At 37.7% G+C, this 24,235-nt stretch overlaps 1 protein-coding gene across 4 annotated transcripts in view; it reads left to right on the top strand.

Moving 5' to 3' along the window:
- The window catches only part of ZNF800 (zinc finger protein 800), a 34,929-nt gene extending 10,910 nt beyond the window's left edge, over window positions 1-24,019 (top strand). For 2 of the 4 annotated variants that reach the window (XM_074984124.1, XM_074984123.1), the window contains exons 4-5: window positions 5,483-5,626; window positions 18,781-20,471. In XM_074984124.1, coding sequence (XP_074840225.1) covers window positions 5,483-5,626; window positions 18,781-20,471 — 1,835 coding nt within the window. Of the gene's footprint in view, window positions 1-5,482; window positions 5,627-18,780; window positions 20,472-21,707 lie in introns of those variants that run through there. The other 2 variants (XM_074984125.1, XM_074984126.1) reach the window with 2 other exon arrangements.
- The last annotated feature ends 216 nt before the right edge of the window (window positions 24,020-24,235 follow it).

Here is a 24,235-nt window from a genome sequence, read left to right as displayed (position 1 = left end):
ATTAGAAGGCATAGAGAGGTGACCGATGTCATGCAAGGGATGTATGACAGACAGTGAAGAGGGCTCGGTCATGTAGTCTGCAGGCAAGCCAATAGGTGGACAACCCATATTAGTGACTGGATCCCCAGAGACCACAAACAACTTGCTGGGCAGAGGCAGACTGAAAATGTGCTGGGCACATGACAAAACTCTTTGGCCAGAAATGGAAAGAATGTGCTGGTAACAATGCCAAACTATTTCATTTTGTCTTGTATTCATGGTGGGATGGATGAGGATAAGCCAAGAACAAAGGTCATTTCAAAAATAAATACATGAAAAAAATGTGATTCGAGGGGTTCTAAATTAGAATTTTTATTTAAAGGGAATCCTTCGGCAAAGTGTTGCAGTGGACCCTGACTCTTTTGGCATACGATCTCTACTTGGAAAATATTTTGATGTTAACCAATATGGTGGCAACACGGGTCTGATCACAGTAATATTTTAGACTCAGGAGTCTGAAATTTTCTTTAGCATATAAATTTTAATATATTGCATAATATGATGAATGACCCTGAAGAATGCTGCTTTTCTACACCAACAGTTAGAGTAAACTTGTGTCCCATCCCTCCCCACACTAGGCATTTAATATGAGCTGTTTACTTGTCGGTAAAGTGTGGCATCTTAGGTGATTGTTTGGCCTTGGTACCAGAGTCTTGGGGAGGTAAATGTATTTTTAAAAGTGTGAAATGCTCCAGCAACTGTGCAAGATAAGAAATGGATCACTTAAATTTTACTTTGTTCCATTCATTCCCTCTGGGGCACCTGCCATTGAGCTACAGATGGACCTCTCATCTGACTCATGCTTATGTATTGTGGGGAACTCTGTCACAGAGAAATTAACTGATTTGCTCAGCAGCATGCAAGTTCTGGTGAGGCAGAGAATTGAACTCTGGTCTTCTGCATCGCAGGCTAGTGCACTAATTCGTGGGCCAGCGTTGCCTACTGTCAAAGATCAAAAAAACCCTCCAGATAATTCACTATGGAGCTAATATAGTAATTAGTGCTGTGAAGTAATTAAAATGATGAATTGGGTAATCAATCTCACTGTTAAACAACAAAATACCATTTATTTAAATAGTAAGGATGTTTTCCAGATTTTCAAATATTTTAACTTCAGTTACAACAAAGAATACAAAGTACACAGTGGTCACTTTGTGTTTACTGTTTATTACAATATTTGGGCTGGAAAGAGCAAAAGTATTATTTTTTCAATTCACCTAATTCAAGTTTTGTAGTATTGAAGTTGAACTAACAAATGTAGAAGTATATACCACAAAATTCATTCATTCAAATATAAAACAGCGTAAAACTTCAGAGTCTATATGTGCCCTCAGTCTTACCTCTTGTTTACATTTCCAGGAAATAATATTACTTGCTTCTTGTTTACAGTGTCACTTGAAAATGAAAACAGGTGTTTGCATGGCACTGTTGTAGCCAGCAACACAAAATATTTATCAGTACTTGAATGAGCTACACTGAAAAATACTATTTATTTTATCGTTTTTACAGTTCAAATATATGTAATAAAATAAAGTGAGCACTAGATACTTGGTATCTTGTGGTGTTATTGAAAGTGTAGGAAAACAGCCAAACTATTTAATAAATTTGAATTTTATTCTGTTGTTTAGCAATAGGATTAAATCTGTGATTAATTGCAGTTATTTCTCTAGAGTTAATTATGTGAGTTAACAGTGATTAATCTATAGCTCTACTACAGATATTTAATAAAGAGTCTCTGGTTGGGTGGAGGTTTTTTTAAAAAATTGTATTTTTAAAAGTATCTGAGTAGGTTACCGGAATAGGTAGATCTGAATTTCTTCAATTTCTGTAAAGTTGTTAATACTTTATAAAAATGTCTAAAATCACTTGCACAGTCTTGAAAGATTCTGTTCATTTGACAACTGTCTATTTAAAAGAAAACATCACGATTGATAGTTTGTCTTATACTCTCAAAGCTAATATATCTTGAAATAATGCTGCCATTTATAATTTGCCCTGTGTTAACTAGTTGAGGTGTTATTCAGAAGCCTGCAGCATGGCATCGTTAGCCAGTTTCTACAAATAGCATTGCTACCTGCTTGATATGTTTCAAAGTCAGACGGGGACAAAACGTTTGAAAGACCAATGAAGAAAAAATGGCAGAACTGCAAACAGTGCATACCTGAAACAGAAAAAGACTTCCAGCTTTTCACTGCAGATGAAATGGAAGGTATTACTGAAACACTTAAAATGCATTCTGAAGCCCCCAGGTTTTACATCCCCCCCTGAATTTTTGAAGAACTTTGGGTCAAAAAACTAGCAGGTAGTGGCTTAGCTGCGTGTCTCTGTAGTCATCCAGGAGAATAAAACATCTCATCTCTCACAGAGCAAAAGTAATAGCCTTGCTAAAACATGAGACTATTGCAACAGGTTAGCTTCCCATCTCTTTGCTAAGACTGTGCAAATCACTTGAAAGGATTATCCTTCAGAGAATTTCCCTAACTATTGATGAAGCTCCTGTGTAGCTCAGGCAAGTTTTCAGACCAAACACAGTACTTGTGATTAAGAGAAATAAAAAAACCAATCCAGTAGCACAAAGACTAACAAAATAATTTATTAGGTGGTGAGCTTTCCTGGGACAGGCCCACTTCTTCAGACCGTAGCCATACCAGAAGAGACTCAATATTTAAGGCACAGAGAACCAAAAAAGTAATCAAGGTTGACAAATGAGAAAAATATTATCAAGGTGAGCAATCAGAGCATAGCGGGGCGGGGGGGCGGAGTCAAGAATTAGAGTAAGACAAGTACGCAGAAGAGCTTAAAAGTATGAATACTTGGCTCAGTCTAATTCTTGACTCCCCTCCCCCTGCCCCTCTACTCTCTGATTGCTCACCTTGATAATTTTTTTTCTGATTTGTCAACCTTGATTACTTTTTTGGTTCTCTGTGCCTTAAATATTGAGTCTCTTCTGGTATGGCTATGGTCTGAAGAAGTGGGCCTGTCCCATGAAAGCTCACGACCTAATAAATTATTTTGTTAGTCTTTGAAGTGCTACTGGACTGCTTTGTTTTGTTTTGATAGTATATAGACTAGCACAGCTTTCTTTCTGTTACGGTGATTAAGAACTGGCTCTTGCTACCTACATTGAGAGTGGTTCCTAGGCTAGGCAGAAGACAGACACAAGTACAGTACAGCCCTGGTTATCCAACCCTCCATTATGCAGATCTCCTCATTAGCTGACCAACAAGTGGACACAGTCCAGAAATTGGTGATCTCTTCTGTGGCCGCTAGATGGTGCTGCGACCTCTCTCGTTCCTGTTCTCCAGATTGTCCAAATCTTTGGTTGTTCGTACTGGTCTGTGCCCTTGTTAGTTTGAATAAATAGGGTTCTGCTTTATTCCTATTTTCATGCTTCATATGTTGCTAACGCTTACGACAAATTCAACTGGACGGCATCTTGCTCTTGCTCTTTTACGCCATCTAGGGTAAAGCTCAATTGTCTCAGTAATGGAAAGGTCAAATGTGCTGCTGGTAATTATAATTAGGTGCCTTTGACTCCCTGCTTTGAAATCAGCAGTTAAAAAATTTAAACAGCATACTTGCAAGTTGAACCGCTGGATAAGAACTGTTTCTTTTTGCTCCATGCCCTTCCGTTGTATGTTAATGCATATAGGTTAACTTGAGCAATTTAGCAGTCTACATAGATGCAGCTGCATTGTATATGTATAATGTTGACTGGGGATGTCAGCAATGAGTGACACATGCATTTCATGTGAACTGCAATGTGTGGGCAGAAGTGATTTCCAGATAAAATGTTGACCTTGATGATGTTTACATAGTTTAACGTTGAAAACAAAAGTTTAATGTCAATACTAAGTAACTCAAATTCCTAGTGTAAAATTAATAATTTATGTAGATAGTGCCAGGTCCAGAAGCTCTGAGGGTCAATGAGAGCCTTTCCTTTCAGTTTGAGCTCTGAGTTAGGATCATGTAGTTTTTCATTTGAATTCTCAAAAGCACTGTCTCATAATATCTATCTACTTTTGACTTCTGGTAAGAATATCTTAAAAATCTAGGGTCAGAATACTGACAGGATACAGTTTGCCTTTTTAAAAATAAACACTTGCTATTTTTATTAAATATGGTAAAATTTAAAAATCAACAACTATAAATATCCCACTTCACCATTTAAATGATTTGTTTTCTGTGTTTGACTCAAGTTGGATATTTTGGATTTACAGTGTTGCAAAAGAATCTTTCAGTAAAAGTACTTTGGGATATTTTCTGTCCGTTAATTTGTATTTCTGAGAAATTGTGGGATTATAGCAAGTTTTGTTTCTAGTTCCATAATTGTGTAAAAAGACATGCAAGTCACATAAAACTTTGTATATTGTCTTATGAACTGTTTTTAATTTTATAGATAGCAGAAATAATTTGAGTTTAATACATCTGGAGGAAATACTGTTAAGCTTTTGACTTCCACTGTGGAAAGGAAGGTTTAAATTTGATTTTAAATATGTGTAGAAAAATTAGTCTTTCAGTGACACTTATAGGTTTCATTTTTTGTGCTTATGGCAGCTATCTTATTTTAGCTCAGCTTCTCAAGGCTGCTATAGATACTAATTTGTCTGTATCTGATCTCTGTATCTTCTGTATAAATTAATGCTAAATTGTATTGTCAGATGAGATGGTTATAGCTACACCTCTATTTGTTTTTAACAGAAGGACTCCTGCATAAGTGAGGTAAAATATTAATGTGCAATCCAACATTTCAAAATACATTAAAAATGGGCAGGCATATTTATGTTGGACTAGATGGCTCAAATGTTCAATAAGTTACATACTTTTAATTTCTTCAAATCTAATTTTAAAATCTGCATTTTTCTTCAGTGAGGAAGACAATTGTTATAAATATATGTCCACATTCTGTTCTGTAATAAAAGTGAAGGTTTATTGATCTTGGCAACCCTCATGTAACAGTCTATAATTTATCTACAATTCTCTTTTCATTTTATAGTATTCTATGCATTTCCCCCCCCTGCTTCCCCCTATGTTTGACAATCTTTTTGAATGAGAGTTTTGTTGTACATCCTGAGGATCTTGGAAAGGTGCTAAATTCTGATTTAAATGGGTAGGTGGCTGTTCTTTCCTTCCACCTGCTAATCAATTATAACTCATTAACCAAAAACTCCCTTTCTGAATTTAGCTATTGATTTTAATATTTAAACTTGTACTCCTTTTGCTTTTCATACGATATGTAATCTTGATTTTTTTTTTTTTTCAGCCTACTCTTTTTGTAGTAATCCAGAATGTTTACAGTTGATTTACAAGTGAAATGGATAATGACATTTTGTTTTGCATAATTTCCTGTTTTAGCAGGGAAATTTGTTTTGAAAATGTTTGTTTTAATAGCGGGAGTTTTAAATAAGTGCCTTGTTTTAAGTGAATACTTCTTTTGTTCCAGGAACTAAACAACTTAAACATATCTTGTTAAAAGACGTGGACACCATTTTTGAATGTAAAATATGCCGCAGTCTCTTCAGAGGATTACCAAATTTAATTACTCATAAAAAGTTCTATTGTCCTCCAAGTCTCCAGATGGATGACAGTAAGTTTTATTCACTGAAATATTTAATCAAATGAGTGCGTTTACCCTTCCATACTGTACGTCAAAACACCATCAGAAATCAGATGAAACTAAAGTAACAGCTAAATTGGAGGTACAGTGAAACAATGAAGCACTTCACTTTTATTAGTTTATCACTTCAGCTCATTCTTTCGCATTCTCTGAAACTTCTTTTGTGTCAAATAGACGGTTTCTATGCAGAACATGAAGGTGAATGATGCACCAAAGACATTAATTTAGTCTTTCTTCTGCAAAGGATGTGTGTAAGTTTACATGAGTTTTTTTTTTTTTTTTTTTTTTTTTTGCAGAATCAGGATCCAAGCTATTCAATTCAGTATGGTTGAAAAGTAACCGTTTCTTCCTGTGGAAACATAGGAATGAGAAAATATAAATGAAGTTAGGTCTTGCAAGAGATGATTTTTTGAAGATTTTTCTGTTAGAGATTTAGTGGCTGGGCATTGTGATGTGCCATACATTAGGTAATTTTTAGCCAATACCAAGCTAAGATCTAGCTCTAATATCTGGACACAGCATTTCTGAGTAAAAGTAAGCTTTAAATCACTGTAAGTGCCTTGCAGGGGAAGGAAAATTATCAATATTTTAAAAAAAAAACCTTCTAGATAGAAATAGCAATAATGTGTACAGTAAAATTCCTTTAATTTAGCCTCTGATGGTTAGGAAATCCTAATGGTCCAGCATACAGTAGTCCCCCGACATATACGTGGGTTGTGTTGCATGCAACTCTTCATACCTCTAAATTCGCATAAGTCAGGGGGCTTGGGTGGTGGGTTAAGGCTGTGGGAGGGGGGCAGCTGGGTTACACCTGGGGTAGGTTAGGGCTGCAGGGAGACGTGGGGGTGGAGTTGAGCCAGGACGTGTGGGGGTTGGAGCTGGGACATGCAGCGATGGTGAAACGGGAGACACGTGGGGGTGAAGAAGTGGGAAGAGCACAGGGGTGGTGAAGCAATAGGGCGACCAAATCTCCCTTTCCCAAATACGAGACAGGGAGGTATGGATGGGAGGGTCGGCTGCTCCTGACTTCACCAAGCTCCAGGGAACTGGTGCTCCCCCTTCTCCCCAGGAGCCCTGGGAAAATGGCAGCCACGGGCGCTCCCGGCCCTGAGTGCCTAAGTACAGGACAATTCATCCCTTTTAAAAAAAAAACAAGTAGGGATGCCTTTTTGGCGTTCCAAAAATGGGATCATCTTTCCCAATATGGGACGGTTGGTCACCTTATGAAGCTGGAGGAGCACGGGGGTGGTGAGCTGCATCTGGGCACAGGGGTGGTGAAGAAGCTGGGGGTGAACGGGGTGGTGACGTCCAGTAGTCTAGAAAATTTGCTAATCCGGTCCCGGGTGTGCTGGATTGAAGGAATTTTACTATATGGAAGTAGCAACTGAGGTCTGAGCTGAGCTCAGAGCATTGTTTTGTAGCACCTGGAACACCTGAATCCAAGAGATATTGATCTAAATAGCCCAGACAGACAAAGCATGGAGGGAGCAATGAAGGCACAGAGAAATAAATTGCCAGGCCTGGTGTTATACCACAGGTCAGTGATAGATGGGATTAGAACCCAGGTTTTATAACAATAGGTCTTACACGTAACATGTTGCTGCGAAGCAGCTGTAGTGCTTCAGTGTAGATGCTATCTGTACAAGTGAGGGCTTCTCCCCTTGTTGTACATAATCTACTTCCCTAAAAAGCATAGCTAGGTTGATGGAAGAATTTTTCCACTGAGCTAAGGCTGGTCTACACCAAGACTTAGGTCAGCATAGCTTCATCTCTCAGTATGTGGATTTATTGATTTTTTTTTTTTTTTTTTTCTTTTCCCATTTCTGAGAGAAGTAATTATACCTAAGTAAGTTCCTAGTGTAAGCAAGGCCTAAGTCTTTGTCTTATGCCCTACCCATTGACTTATGGAGCATTTTTGACTGACTAATGGTATAGTTCCTCATTCTCATCTTACTTTAAAGCTATGCTCCTGCACAGAAGTTTGACTTATGCCTGCTGCTCCATTAAAGTAACAAAAATTCTAATAAATTTCATTTAGCAGTTGAAGATGGTGGGTAAAGTAGCTCTGTTATTACTGAGCAAGAGTATGGCCGTGACTTTTTCTCTTGCACTTTCTATACTGAACTGGAAAAAAATAGAAAAAAGTAGAGAGAAGAGTGAAAAGTATAGGAAATAATACATTTTGGGCTCTCCTGTAAATTTTGTACTCGGTGAAATTTTTACCCATTTATATGAAAATGAGCTATTAAATTTTTGCAGCTCACATGTCTAAAAGTTTTTATTAAGAGCTTCTATTAAAATCTTTTTGGGAAAGGAACACATCTATGCTATTTACAGCAATGAACATGTTGGTAAAAACATTTTATAAACTGTCAATCATGTTTTTAAACCATATTATCAAGGGTTTATGATTTCAAATTGAAAACATATTGAGCAAATGCCATTGACAGCATTCCTGAATTAAAATATTCTTTCTTTGCACTTGTGCTTTTTGATGAATTAGTAATAGGCACATATTTTGTAGATATTTAAATTTTAGAGTATAACATTAGATGTACTCAGATTTGAGCATTCTTGAGCCATGAAACTGACCAGAAAGGCAGTCACCTACAGCCCATCTGTCTTCTGCCCCAGCTGAGCTGAGTGTGCCCTGCTCCCTGTGCAGGGAGATGAAAAGCTGCTCTCCACTCCTGAAGATGAGAGCCCAGGAGGCAGCTGAGCTGGTAGAGAGCTGGGTGTAACTCTGACCCACCTCACCCCTCACACACGGAGTCTCTACTTAGCAGTGACTCCTCTTACTCAAATGAGGATTCACATCAGTGACCAAAGGTAATCCTTCACTTTTGGAATTAGTGTGATGGTGATAAGCTGACCTGACAAGGTTGACTTAAGGGCATGATAATACTCCAGACTGAAGGATTGCTTTTCTGTTGCTCTTCAGTATTTTCCTGTGCAAGGTTGGATGCTTCAAAAATGTTGATATTTGAAAATATTATTCAAAACTTAGAATCCTCTGCCAGTAGCCAATGGTCTCTTTTATGCTAGTTTGTCACAACCCGTACTTGACTGTATGAGACAGTGAGAAGTTGGGTCTCCCTTACAAGTTTCTGTTCAGATTGGGGCTGAGTGTGTTAGAGAGTTTGTAGTGACTATTTATCCAGTACTCCCCCCCACAAGGAGAGGTGAGACACGTGAACACTCTTAGCTCCTACTCTTAAATTATTGGGCAAGGTAGCTGTTCAATCATATGGGATGAATAAGCTTTTCCATGACAAAAGGATGAAGTAACTTCCTTCCTACTCTGAGCTGGAGAGAAATTGTGACCCTGAGTCACTATTAATTTTCGGGTCTGTTCTGAGATGCAGCTCTTGACCACCCTTTATTCAGGGTAGATTGTAAAGCTGTAGTCTAGCTTTTGGTATCTTGTCCGCTATTTAACTGGAAGGTGTAGAGGCAGTTAGTTGTGACATCTATTCTGTTCTGTGAACAAAGGCATATTAAAGATCCGTATTGTACACCAACTAAAAATATTTTGTCATAATGCAGAAAATAATTTCGCAATGTTTGGACAGCGTCTACAGTGTTAAATTCTTATCAACAGATCTTCATAAATGGACTATTTTCTTCATGCATTCTTGCACGCAAGTAAAAATATGTGAGAAAATATGGGGGAAAAAAGTATACAGAAGTAAGTGAGATTATTTTGAATTGACTCTTGGCTCACCCTTACAGAAGAAGTCAGCCCATAAGATTTTTGTGATTGCATTGAGTTTAGCATTAGAAAAGTATAAATCAGTCAAACTAACTTAAATTTTATCCCTGCTATATTATCTACAACTGTCATTCCACTAAAACAAAACCAGCTGCTCAAGCAAAAGACTTCAACATTTCCTGTCCAAAGGAAAGCAGGCTTTTTTTGTTGAGTGCATTTAACTATATTAAATGGATTGAGTCCCTGTTTCATTTTATAGGTATACATACGAACAGCCTCCGTTTTTAAACAAACTTTAAAAAGCTACTATCATGGGAAATAATGAAGGTATAATACAAATAGAAAGCATCTGTGATCCTTCAACCAGCTACTTTTTAAAAACTATTCATTTACAAAGTTTTAACAAGTTTATAAATCCTTGTCATGTAAATATCTGAAACAAACAAAAAAATTACAATGGTTAGCTTTAGCTTAAAGATCATTTGATAATTTTATTTACCAGGGTGTTACGATATTACAGAGGTAGCATCGTTCCAGCACCTAAACGATGATTGTGACTTGATTGAACTGACTGAAATCTATGTACATGTATAACAGACTAGGCTTATCTAACAAATATTAAAAAAATTGTGCAGGAGTGCTATTTCTTTTTTCTTTTGGTAGGTGAATGTACTATGAATGTTCAATAAAATGTAAGGAAATATCCATCTGTCTTCTCTTTTGATGAGTGCATAATTGGTGTGTTAACTTTTTGGTAAACACAACATCACTTTTTTTTTTTTTAAAACCCTTCCTCTGTGGTTGAACTACTTTTATTTTTTCCAATAAGAGACTAGAAATAGCTAAGCAGTCTTCATCATCTTTGTGACTATTTTCACTAGAAAGCCCTAGGAGGATTACCAAAGGATTATTTCCTAATAAGTATCTAATTCTTCATGATATTTAGTTATGCATAGGGTCTACCAAATTTGCAGCTGTGAAAATTGTGTCACAGACTCTGAAATCTGGTCTCCTCCTTAATCTCATTTCTGGCAGCCCAGCTCTGAGGGAAGGGCAACCTGCCAGCAACAGGGGAAGAAGTAAGGTTGGTAATAATATGACCAGTGCTGCTAGCTTGAAAAATGTTGCACATAAGTCACATGTTTTTCATGTGTGGGTCTGGCGTAAATAGTAAATTTTACAGGTGTGTTTTATTTAGGCCATGTCAGACATATGGAAATTGTGTGATTTCCCTGATTTAAGTAGACCCTAGTTATGGCTTACATCCCAATACTTGCTATTTGTTCCCTGGGTAAAAAGGAGAATGTGTTAAGTGTAAGCAGTGCAAGAGGATGATGTACAGCCTGGTGCAAAAATGAAACATCATAAGGAAAACTGCTTATTGGAAGAAAATAATGTGGATGAAGATGTGGATATGGCTGAGTGGATCAACTGGTTAAGATGCATCATAAGATGCCTTATTCTTGCAAAAGGTCTGGTAGTGAATCCACATTAATGTTGAATTGATTTTGCACCAGTGTCTAAGCAGGATGATCTAAGGTGGCACCTGGAAAATGGTGTATGAAATCCTCAGCAAGGCAGTCCAGAAGAGACATAATTTTGTTCTTTTGATCCAGGTAATGCTGATCAAGATCTTCCTTTTCAGCTAGGTGTTGGAGGTGAGGAAGTGATGAAAAGTTTCCAGCTTTAAGTTGACATTTCTAAAGCTGATTTTTTTTTTTTTTTTTTTCTCCATGAAGCTTCTTATAGTGTTGTAGCGGGCAATGTTTGCATTTCTTCCTTGCAGCTTCAAGTTGAGGTTGTTGATAGCCTCAAAAATATCCAACAGATATGCCAGTGAAAGCTGAAAGCACCATATAATTTTTTTTGTTTGACTTTGGAGAAAAAATTCCACTTCATTCTTGAGTTCATAGAGTCGGCTTAGCATATTTCCTTTCAAGAGCCAGCAGACTCAGGAGAGCTTTATGATCAGCTCCCAAATCTGCACAAAGAGCTGCAAAAAGCCTAATATTTCATATGCTCCTCTTCACAAAATTGACATCTTTGACTGCCAAATTCAGCGAAATATGCAGGTCATCTGGAAGGGTCTTAGCAGCCAAGGTTTGGCTGTGGTGATGCAATGAGTCTCAGTTACAGCTGGATTCTTTTCTTCGATCGAGGTTATGAATTCAAAGCGAGAGCAGACGCCAACTATCTTTTGCCTTGAAAGACCATTTTCTTGGCTGGGCGGGGGGTGTGGCTGGCAGAAAGTGAAATTACTGCCAAAACGTTGGAAGCCTTTGTGGTCTCCATTGCTTTTGAGAAAAAAGTTTTTCTTTTTTCACAGATCCATCATCCACAAATTGAGAATGGAGAAGCAACTGACAGTATAGAGCTTCATCAGCGGTAGTGTCTCACTGAATTGCAAAAAAAAAACCAAAACCCAATGCTTTTATGTTTTTTTCCAAAACTTGTCTTTTTATATCCTCTATAAGTCCACCAATGTGATGCTTCACTGTGTTATCAGAAAATTCTCTCTTAACTTTTTTGGCTTTTGGAGCCAAGCACAATATTTACAGTGTTCAACAAGAACACTTTCACAAGTCTCTCTCCAATCATGTGAGCTTTCTTTGCTTTGGCAATGCGTAGTGACAGCTTGTAAGACGCTTTCACCAGTTTGGCCTTTTCCTGATGAAAAGCTCCAGTAGTGTCCAGCTTCCTACATTTCCAGCATTGAAATTTGGCAACAAAAAAACTTTTTTTGCCTATCTTTCAATGCCTTATGGTATGTCTCAGGGCATTGTTGCTGAAGAAGCACAGCATGTGATCCACTGAAAGAGGTCAGTCCCACTTTTTCAGTGATGGTGAAGCCAGACTTGCTATACTTTTCATCATACTGCCTTTTTGTCATTGACGTTTCTACAAAAAAATAAGATGATTTCTTTCGGCCTTTAATATATCAGAAAAATTTCAGCCCCTCAACTAACAAATTGAATAAAATACTATTAAAATGGCTTTAAAAATTCTGTAATTAACAAGACCTCTCTCTCCCCATATATAATATAAAGAATTAATAGTCATTTTTTTTGTAATATAAACTTGGATGCCAAATGTAATGAATATCTGATTAACTAAAAGTTATAAATGATCTGAAAAGCTTTATACACATATGGATATAGGTAACTATTATAAGCTTACAATCACTATTTAAAAGAGTAGAATTTACCTTCTGCTAGAAGAAATAACAAATAACACAGATGCTATCCTGACAATGAATATTGGCAAACTTAGCAGAACATGTGGCTTTAAGAGGATGTGAATGATTTTCCGAGAGAGCAATTGAAAAGTGGAGAACATTGGCGTTTGTAGAAATACATACGATAAAAAGAAGATAGCTTTACATGCTTTGCCCCCCGCCCCTATGTTAAACATAATTCATCTGTTAAGTTCCCCCACAGATGTTGCACTGTGCTTTTTATTTGGTGATGAATAATGCCAACAGATGTTAAAATGTAACCATTCTAATTTTTTAATAATTGGAACAGATTAACAATTCTGAAGGATGCTTACAGAAGAGATGATTAAATGCAGCTATAAAAATTATTTCAAATGAATTAGACTTTAAAAATAGATTTTTTTTTTTTTGGCTCATGGCCCCTCCTCCCTCTTTGGAAACATTGTGCTAGGTCAGTAAGACACACTCGTGCCAACATAGCTTCCACATCTTATTTGAGGCTTAAAAAAAGTAATTACTTTGATGGGAGAATGGTCCCGTCGACGTAGCATGTTTTCGCAGCCATGGTGCACTGGCATCATGCCGGCAGGGTGGAGAAGACGAGCCCTCACATCAGAGAATTTTAACAGTGCTTATCTGGGTTGTGCATACGCTCACCTGTTTCACAGTGTTGTTAGTTGTGTGTGACTAAATCTTCTTCAGGTCCTTTTCAACCATCCTCCACCTCACAGTGACCTGTCAGCAGATGAAAAACCTATAGCTTTATCTAGTGTTTCCAATAGTTTTTATGATAGTCTTATTATACTAGTTAGATCTACATACCCTTTTACTTTCCCTATTTATTTTTTTCATTAAAAATACATTTTCTGCCCCTTTAGAATAGTTCATGTTCACCCTTGAAGCTGAAACTAAGGCAGTTCAGCCATGCCTGATTCACTGGGTTTCAAGTACTCTCTTTGCTGCTGGGAGGCAATCCCATTTCAGATGGGTACTCTGAATGCATTCAATGCTAAGGGGAGACCTGTATCCCACACAAATACTTTCCCTACAGCAACTTAAAGGTTTGTGCCAGGCATCCATCTACACAGAGGAAGGCTCACTCTTATGTAAAGATAGCTAGGAAAAGAACTTCATCCCACACCTGTAAAGAGCTACCAAAAAAGAAAGGTTCTTTGGTCTATTCTGTATCCTCAGTACTAACCGCAATTAAATACATACAGGGCACTGGGTGAAAGTCAGTGACCCAAGTGAGTGGGCTTAGAGTCAAGAGGCAAACAGAAGCCCATCTCCTTCGCTATGAACCAGTGGAGCCATCTGAATATGCAGGGTCAGATGTTGGCAGTGATGCCCGCAACTTCAACAGTGTTGGCACCACTTTGGCACTGAAGCCTTTGGCACTGAAACCATTGGCACTGCCCCATTTCCTCCAATATGGAGATATTCTTATTTCATTGATGTTGGAATCACCGCACTTTGGTAACTGATGCACCTCCAGTATGCGTGGGTGTTTTGCCAACCTGCTTCACCTCTGGCCACTCTGCTTTCTAATGAGGAGAGTGTTTTTTTTTTTTTAATCTCATTTCTCCTTTGCTGTCCAAACTACTGCAACTTGTATTAATTCTCCTCAACATCTCCAGTACCTTCCCCTTTCCCTTACCCTAAATCAACAAGTAAACTAGCCCCACATGTAAACTGAGCTGCATTTTCCCTGTGAACACTTGGGCTGCTTCTCTGGAACCAGCAAGCTGAGAACTGCAGCCAAGGAAAGACACTACAGCATAGAGCTGGGAGCAGCTGAGAATGGCCGCTGCTTTTGATGCTGCTTCTCTTCACAGAGCTAAAGCAGCAGCTCTCAGCTGTTTGCTTCGCTTTTCTAAGCGGAGTGAACACTTGAGAGCTATAGGGAGAGGATGTAGAGGGTAAGGGTGTGTTTGCCTGGAGGAAGAGAGGCCCTGACTCAAGCTGTTAAGTTTATGTGTTGGGGTTGAGGGGACATTTAAGTCGCAGTTGGCAACTCTCAGCAGACGTGGCATCTCAAGCAGAAGCCTCATGCTCTACCCTTGGTCTGTTAGCTGAAGAATAGGTATGTGTGAGGGGGAACTCTAAGTTGCACTTGAACTATAAAAAAAGCCACATGTGGCACATGAGCTGTGGTTTGTGCTTTAAAAACGTAGAATATGGCTATTTCTGATTATCCCAATTAAAACATATTTCAGATATTTTCTTTGAAATGTTAACATGGTTCAATTGGTATTCTTGGTAACTCCCAAGAAACCTCTTTTGGTTAGTGTTTAGGTTACTAATATTTATATTTTCCTTCCAGTTTCACTTCTGCCTTTGTCAGTATGATCTTTAGAGTCTGTTACATGTTTTTGTTTTTTTGTTCCCCCCTGTGTTTTACTGTTTGCCAAGAGGTTTTCAGTGGCTTATTTGTAGTTACTACTTCTGGATAGTTGTGTTGTACAGCTGGGATATGGATTTTTATCCCAAGCATCTTGAATGTACTTTCTCCTTGTTTATAGTCTTTCTGCGTAATACTGATTTTGAAAGCTAACTAGGAATCACCTTTTGCACTGGATCTTTGCCTTCTTGAGTGCTGCTATAATTTCCCTAGTGCTTTTTGGTTGTGTGTGGTTTGTTTGTTTTTTTTTTAAGAGCAGAGAGGTTATAGCCGTTTGAGTTTGGAATGCTTTGATTTTTTTTCATAATTATTTTTTCTGCTGATTGCTCTTTTTATATACTCTTGGCGGCGGGGAGATAGCGTCTTGTGTGCTTTCTCCAACTTTTTCTTACAGACAGATCAGCTATAATGCTATAATTAAACTTTACTTACAGATTGGGTTTCCTCCTTCAGCATTTTCAAGCAGTTCCTTAATTTTGCTGATGTTTCTTCTCGCTCTCTTTTCTATGTAATCCAGTGTAAGTAGAATCACACTCTGCTCAACCAGTGCTATGCAGCTCTGCATGTCTGTTTTTCTCGGTATGTCTACTGCATTTAGACATGGGTGGCTGGCCTACAACAGCTGATTTGTGCTTGTGGGGCTCTGGGACCTTCCCACCTTGCAGGGTCCTAGAGCCCAAGGTCTGGAAATCTACACTGCAATTAAACAGCCCCTCAATTTGAGTGAGCTTGCACAGGCCAGCCATGTCTGTTTAATTGAAGTGTTGACATACCTTACTTGCTTCTCTTAGGCCAGTCTCTAGCATACAACTCACTATTCCAAGTCAACAACTTTCTTCTTGATGGCAAGAAGAAGCTTTTCTCTCCTGGAATGTTAGGCAGAGATCCCCTCCAGCATGCCTGCTTTGGAAACCATTTGATTTTCTTCAGCCCTGATATTTTTGTCTGATTTGGCTACCATGTGTTCACTTGGAATCAGAGAAGTCCTTCCACACTGCCAGCCTGTAACACTCTTCTGAACGAGGTTTGTCTAAAAATTATCAGATTCTCTTGGACAATCCATCCTGTGCAGCTTTGTGCTTGGTTTTTGTGGGGAGCTTAGTAGGTTTTGCATTGTAATCTTGTCATGGTGGGTGGGGCGCGGCGCGGCTTGTGTGTTTCAATGAACCCGAGAGCGATCCTGCTGTGAGCACTAGACTCCCTGCAGTGTCACTCATGGTGGTGAGATCAAGGGGGGAGAGTCCAGACAAAGAATGATCTTAAAATGATCTCAACGCAGAACGGGCAGAGGATAGCAAGGGTTATGCTACAATGGCTGTGAAGACAGATGAAGGCTGCAGTGGACAGGAGGCTCCCAGTTGTCATGGATTCCAGGCTATTGGACCTGAGTTTTCTATCCATCAAGAACTACGTGATGGCTGCAGTGCAACAGTCCCCCAACACTAAAAGGAGTCACTCACAGGCATCTTCCTCTGTGTAATACTCTCCGGGACCACTATCCCAAGGAGAAGCTCCTTGCATACCATGCAGTGTTTGTTCCAGCGCTGCTATGTGCGTGTGAAACCTGGACAACATACAAACGTCTTTTGAAGGCACTTGAACAGTATCATCAATGCTGCCTCAGGAAAATCCTAAATATCTCTTGGGAGGTTAGGTGCATGAGCACTGTGTCCTGGAAGAGTCGAACATGACCATCATTGAAGCCATTATCTTTCATCAACAACTTTGTTGGACTGGTCATGTGCTTTGGATGTTTGATCAGTGCCTCCCAAAACAGATTGTTTTCCAAACTGGAGGAAGGACAGAGGAGCATTGGGGGCCAGTGGAAGCAATATAAGGACATGCTGAAAGCACACATGAAACAGTGCAGCGTTGGTGTTGACACTTGGGAGGGGAGAACCTTGCCTAAGACTGTCCCCATTGGAGAAGGGTAATCTCTGAGAGGGTAGAGCAATTTGAGAGGTCCTGCCACAGTGTAGATGATGAGAATTGGAGAAGAAGAAAAGAGTGGTAAAAACTGCCACGCACCCCTCCAACAGCTATTAACACCTGCCTCTGCTGTGATAAGATCTGCGGTTCCAGAATTGGGCTGATCAGCCATCAATGGACTCACAAATAGGAGGGTGACATGAAGACGTCCTAATCATTGAGTGACTGCCAAGAGAGTAGGTTTTGGGAATTGAGGGAGAAAGGTTGTTTAGATATTACGTCAGAGCATGAGTTTCAGACAGCCATTTTATTTTGGTCTCCTAAACCAGCTATTTTAGTAAACTTGATTGACTGATCTAATGATTGCTTTTAGGGAAAAGTGTTAGCTAGTCATTGGAGTTGAGAGAGACTGAGAAACCTAATATTGGTTTAATGTTCACATTCTGAATCATACACAGTAACTTGCATCTTGCATGGGTGACCTAATGGGGCCAATTAACTGTAAGTTTAGTCTGATACTGTCACATGCAGGTATTAATATATTCTGGAAATAAGGGCATTGCATGGAAATTGTGCCCCATTCATATATTTGATTTAGTGATTCAGTAAGCCTCTCAGGATAGGGCATCCTGAGTGTTGTATTAAGGAATAGTTTGAGTGACTGTTTCAGGACTCATTATAAATTGAATGCATTTGCACTTGGAGAAGAGGATCAGTAAGTATCCTTTTTAGTCCATGTTAGAGATATGTGCAAGCAAAATCTCATCTGAGTTTAAACACCTTACTTTGCCTTGACCTTTCTGTTGCGAGTTATTTTAATATTAATATCACTGTTCAAAATGGAAACTTACAAAATAGATTTGTTTACACAGATTTAGATGTTCTGAATTCTAAGGTTATTTTGAAAAATACTGATTGAGTGTTTTATGTATATCTGTTTTAATTTACCAAGCACTCTAGGCACTTCCCATTTTATAAAAACCTCTTTCTGCCAGTGAAACGTCTAATCTGCTGCAAATGAAATTCTTCTTTTGTCCTTTCATCCTATTTATGATGTTCCCTATGGAAATCTTGCAATTGTATAGGTCTTGTAGGCTGTGGCTACGCTGCCCTTCCCTTTTGGAAGGGGTATGTAAATACAGCCATTCAAAAATGCCAATGAGGCACAGTTTTAAATTTCTCATGCCTCATTAGCATACTCCCACGGGATCTCGCTTTTGAAGGGCAAATAACCATGTAGTTGGAGTTCCCTCGAAGGAAACTCTGATTTCAAAAGCATTCTTCTTCCCAATTTTTAGGAGCCCCATCCATAGTGTTTTCTAACAGTCAGTAATTCTGGGATCTGATAGACAAAGTTGGGAGGTGGAGGGATGCGGGGAGAAGTAACCTGTAGAGTTGCAAGTCCTTCATTGAGACTGCTCTGCCTCTAGCCCCAGGACAATCTCCCCCCTCATGGTTGTACATTAGGTAATACTCATGAAGGTCAGGTGTTACATCTCGATAATTTTGTCTTTAGCCAGTAGAAATTAATTTCCTACACGAAGGACATGTTAAACTGAGGGCTACCAGTCCAGATGTGCCAGAAAATGTTCATCTCTGAAGTAAACCCAGGTCTCTAAGAACATTGATAATAATGTAATTAAAATATTTGTTGTTTATCCAGAGAAACTCCTCTACTGGAAATAAGAACTAGTTCAGTTTACAGATTAATCAAGATTTTTCCTTTTTAGCTTGGCTGAAGTTATAAGAAAGTATTTAAAAAAAAACTGAGTTAACAACAAAATTTGTGGGCACCATAAATCAGTGTTTAGGCAAATCTGAAATAAACTGAGATTTCTAGATTAAACAATATATTTTTATTTTTACAGACCTCCCAGATGTAAATGATAAACAAAGCCAAGCCGTAAATAATCTTCTGGAAGCTATTTATCCACGAGTGGACAAACAAGAATATATAATTAAGCTAGAACCTATAGAAACAAATCAGAATGCTGTGTTTCAGTACGTCTCAAGAACTGACAACCCAGAAGAAAACAATGAGATCAACAGCACTCCTGTTCAAGCTCCATTACAAATACAGGAACCTACCACTGAGCAGCCCAAAATTGTTTCAACTCCAGCTGCAGAAACTTTAGAGTCACCACCTGCTAATGCTGTAATAAATGTAATACCTACTCCTGAGGAACAACCTCCAGCATTAAATCCTGAATTGGACTCTTCCGATAATTCTGATTTTGGCCATCAGTTGATTTGTTGTTTGTGTCGAAAAGAATTTCACTCCAGACGTAGTGTACGTCGGCACATTAGAAAAGTACACAAAAAAAAGATGGAAGAACTAAAGAAGTACATAGAAACAAAAAAGAAACCAAATCAGCGCTCTGCAAAAGGACGAAATAAGAATGTGCTTATAACATTAGGTAGAAGTTGTCCTGTATGTTATAAATCATTTGCTACAAAAGCCAACGTAAGGAGGCATTTTGATGAAGTTCATAGGGGGTTAAGAAGGGATTCCATTACTCCTGATATAGCTACAAAGCCTGGGCAACCTTTGTTCCTGGATACAGTTTCTGCCAAAAAATCTTTTAAGACCCGAAAACAAAGGTCTTCCTCAAAGCCTGAATACAACTTAACTGCGTGCAAATGCCTTCTGTGCAAGAGAAAATACAGTTCACAAATAATGCTTAAAAAGCACATGCAAATTGTTCACAAGATAACGCTTTCCATAAAGAACTCTAAAAGAGAGAAAGGACCCAATAATACTGCCAATGGCACAGAAATAAAAGTAAAAGTTGAACCAGCAGATTCTGTAGAATCTTCAATCCCTTCCATCACGCTTTCTCCACAGAATGAATTAAAAGGAACAAGTCATTCAAGTGAGAAAAAGAACACACCGGCAGCACAGAAAAATAAAGTTAAACGAGACCATGAAACCCCTAAATCAACAAATCCATCTGCTGCAGGTGGCCAGCAAAAAACAAGAAAGCCAAAACTTTCAGCTGGCTTTGACTTCAAGCAGCTTTACTGTAAACTGTGTAAACGCCAATTTACTTCTAAGCAGAACTTGACAAAACACATTGAGTTGCACACAGATGGAAATAACATTTATGTAAAATTTTACAGGTGTCCTCTCTGCACTTATGAAACACGTCGCAAACGTGATGTGATAAGGCATATAACAGTAGTTCATAAAAAGTCATCACGCTACCTTGGTAAAATAACTGCAAGTTTAGAAATCAGAGCAATAAAAAAGCCTATTGATTTTGTTTTAAATAAGGTGGCAAAAAGAGGCCCTCAGAGGGATGAAGCAAGACAGATTGGTTCAAAACAGGATGTCGCCTCTAACTCACCCAGTAAAAAGTTTGAAGGAGCTGATGTTGGCATTGAAGTAAAAGTCACAAAAAACTTTTCTCTTCACAGATGCAATAAATGTGGAAAGGCATTTGCCAAAAAGACTTTTTTAGAACACCACAAGAAAACTCACAAGGCAAATGCATCTCATTCACCAGAAGAAACCAAAACCAAAGGCAGAAGTACAAGATCAAAAGCTCTTGTCTGGTGAGAAACTAGTGTTTTGCCTCTATTTAAAAACAAACAAGCCACACCCCTTCTAAATCTGCTATGATTTTTATTGTCTGAAGAGATACTTTCCGATAGACTTGTTGGTGTGGGAAGTGCAAAAATAATACAGTTATCACATTTGCTTCTCCAGTAAAATGTTTTCAGTGGCTCAAGTCAATTTCTAAACTTTTTTCCTTCTGCAGGAAGTTGCAACATAATACATTCAGGCTGTACAGGTCTTCTAAACTGTTTTAATATTATAAAAATCAATTTATATTGGCTTATGTTTACAGTAGATATTTTAAAATTTAGTTTTGCACTTGTTCCTTGTTCACATGGTTTATCCTGCTAATGTATACTATTTGTAGGATAGTTACAAAAATATTGTGGTACTTCTATAATGAATTACAGCAGAGAAAATAAATCTCTACTTCTAACTTGGAATGATCAACCAGCTTTAAACTTGATTATCATTCTTTTAACTTATTCTATGAAGGTTCCCTCACTTTCCCAGCATAATAGCATATTCCTCAAAAAATATCTCTTTTCATGACAGAATTTCCAGGATAGGGCCTTAAATGTGGGTATTTTTTTCTTTATCATAATTACTGTTTTTCCACAGTCATGTTTGACAGGCAAAATTATGGCACAGGTAGTTTTCTAAATATAAAATATTATTTTCTTGTTAAACAGAAATAACTTATAAATGGCCATTTTCAGTTTCAGAATTATTACAGTTTGTACTTGAATGGTTTTTGGATATTGCAGACATCTGTAATAAAAGCAGGTGCATGTGAGGGAGGGCTCGGGTGGGGAGGGACAGCAGTGAATATTTAAATTATTACATTGGCACGCTCTTGATAATAAATACTTGTTAAGTGAAAATATGGCTGAATACGTATGCCCTGTCCTGTAGCTACTGACTTCAACTCAGAAGTGCTCTCTTCCTGAAGGCAACTCTGTCTTGGTTTACCTTCAGTGGAATACCAGTTGGGTATACGTGGGTGGGTTTTTAGTGGTTTGGTAACCACTCACTGCAAAGAAAATGCAACTTAAACATGAGTTGGGTTATCTTAAAATTATGGTAATCTTGTCTGACAGGAAGAGAGGGATTTTAAGATTTTTGTTGTAAATCTTAGTACCACCTTACATTTAAAAATGATTTAACTGTTGTATTACTTATAAACAAATTGTACTGGTAAACTCAAAATATTAATTTATTCCCATTTCTCCTCAGATAACTTCAAGTGATCGGAAAGTTTGGAGTTCATTTGAGTGGAAAGACTTTAATTTGGTGTTAGAACCACTAATATCTTGAAAATGGTACCATAAGAAAAATGAGAATATTTTCATAAATTATAGATTTCTTACTAAATTAATAGCCATTCTGATGGCTTGATATAGGACAATGCCTCTTCTGAACACTGTCAAGTGACTGACTTGCAATGCACAACACGCATCTAAAGCAGTTAACTACCCTTGTGTCTATGCAGTTCAGCAAAGTTGTTATAATAGAAAATGAACTTTCTGTGATTTAAAAACATAAAAACCTACTTTTACAAAACACATTTTTAGAAAGGAAAGTTATTTTCACTGAAGAAATCAGCTTGAGCAGTTACTGTAGGTACTGGCCTTAGTACTGCTAATGCACCAATTCTGCGATTCCTTGTGGTATTCTATTTGACTGTCAAACTTTTGCTTTATGTACTGTTTTAAATTTATTACAAATGAATGTATAAGAGCAAACAGCATATTAATGTTTGTTGGCTGAATTGTTCTAATTTTTAGTATTTGCTGTAAGTTCAGTTCAGTTTGATTTATTTTCCAACTTTTGGATATCATGAATTTCACTGAACTGAAGTTGCTTTTGAGATACTGCCGATACTTCCCATGCAAGGTTCAAAGGACAGCCTTTCATTTGTAAACATTTAGGAAGTTTACAAAAACACACATTCCCTTATTCTTTAATTTTGTGTTTAAATATTATACACAAGCACTTTAATGATAGTTGCAGTTAATTTTTCAGTTACTGTTTTAAAAGAACACCACACTAATGTTAATATGAAGGTAGTGAATATTTTCTGTTATTTTATAGACAGACAATCCATGCACAACCACTTCTTATTATGCTAGTTTTATTTCTTTAACTGTTAAGAAAAGGGAGGCTAGTGTGAAAGAAACTCAGAATATTTTTTTCTTGCAAGGTTTTAAATGACCACTTTAGTTAGCACTTGATGTTATTGTAGGATTTGTAAAATGCTTTTACTGATCCTTTTGTTTATTTTATAATCAAGATTTTAGCAAAACAGCAGCACACCTACCATTATGAAAATCTTGGCAGGTTTCTGTGCATCAACTTTTTTTTTTAACTTTTTAGAAGATATTTTGTTTAGTGATTTGTGTCAAATTGCCAAAATTTGAAAGGTACTTTACATCAGAAGAAATACCATGTTTTATAGAGGTTCGCTCTCTTTCTTAGGGAGGTGCCTTGTGTCATATATACTTTTTGTATTAAAAAAAAAATCTAAAAATGTTGATCACAAGGTCATGAGTAAAAAAAAAATATATGCTTTTATGGATAGAAAAATGTTTGGCCTTTTAGTGCATAGCACTAAAAATAAAATACACTGTGAATGGGAACTGAACTGTAACTGTTGCTGGAAATGTTCTGTATTGAATGTACATGCTCTTGTTTGGATAAATGTACTGTATTTGACGGAAATAAATCAGACTGGAAGTTACTTTTAAAAAAGTGTGTTCAGACAAAAAGGTGTATTGTAGTGAAACTAGAATACCTTTCCCCAGTCATAAACCAACTCAATTTCTATCAGCTGCTACACTTTAACATTTGCATTTCTATAAACTTTATTTCTCTATCATTGGGTCTAGTTTGTATTATTCCATTATCATTAAAAATGCTTTTTGCCTGATGAGAAAGTCAGCAGATGGAGCAAACCCCTTTCTTCTACTTACGACCTCCATTATGTAATTAAAAAATCATTGGCTACATCTACCCTGGAGAGTTTTATAGACAAAACTGGTGTTTTGTTGACAAAACGTGCAGAGCATCTACACATGAAATGCATTTTGTTGACAGAAACTGTTGACAAAAAAGCTGTGTACGTGCTCCAGGGGCCCTTCTGTTGACAGAGCAGGTCAAAAGCGGATCTGCTTTTATGTGTAGACATGAACTGTCGACAGAAGTTTTGTTGGAATATCTCTTCCGACAGTAACTTCTGTAGACAGATGCTTCTAATGTAGACATAGGCATAGTTAATTTTAAGTTTTTACACTTGGCAAACAGGTGTCTTTATTGAGTTGTACAAAGGTTAATTTTTTGGTCCTTGTTAATAGTGTTGTGAATCAAACATTGGATGCATAGGAAGATTGAATATAGATTTTTATAAGAAAGGTGGGAACCTTATTTTTACATTAAAGAAGCAGAGGGTTTTGTTACACATTTTCGTGTGGCTAGAATATGCACAGAGAACCCCTAGTGTTTTGCTTATGATTTTAATAGGCTGCCTTTACATGTCCAGTTCTGTAACACTATTTCTGAAAGTCTTTGGGTGGAGATTAGAAAAATAAAATGTAGGGGTGGTGGCAGAGTGACTGCAAATTACTCAACTCGTTTTAGGTTTTTTGTTGACTCCATCTTGAGTAACGTTAAAATCTGTTGCTGAGATACTTGAAGGTGTAATTAAGCTTTTGCTAAAGGTAATCTTCATGTAACAGAACTCCACTTTTGGGTCCATGTGTATAGTT

The sequence above is a fragment of the Carettochelys insculpta genome, chromosome 1 (genome assembly GCF_033958435.1).
Source record: "Carettochelys insculpta isolate YL-2023 chromosome 1, ASM3395843v1, whole genome shotgun sequence".
NCBI classification, from domain to species: Eukaryota; Metazoa; Chordata; order Testudines; family Carettochelyidae; genus Carettochelys; species Carettochelys insculpta.
This window is presented reverse-complemented; position numbering and strand designations above follow the sequence as displayed.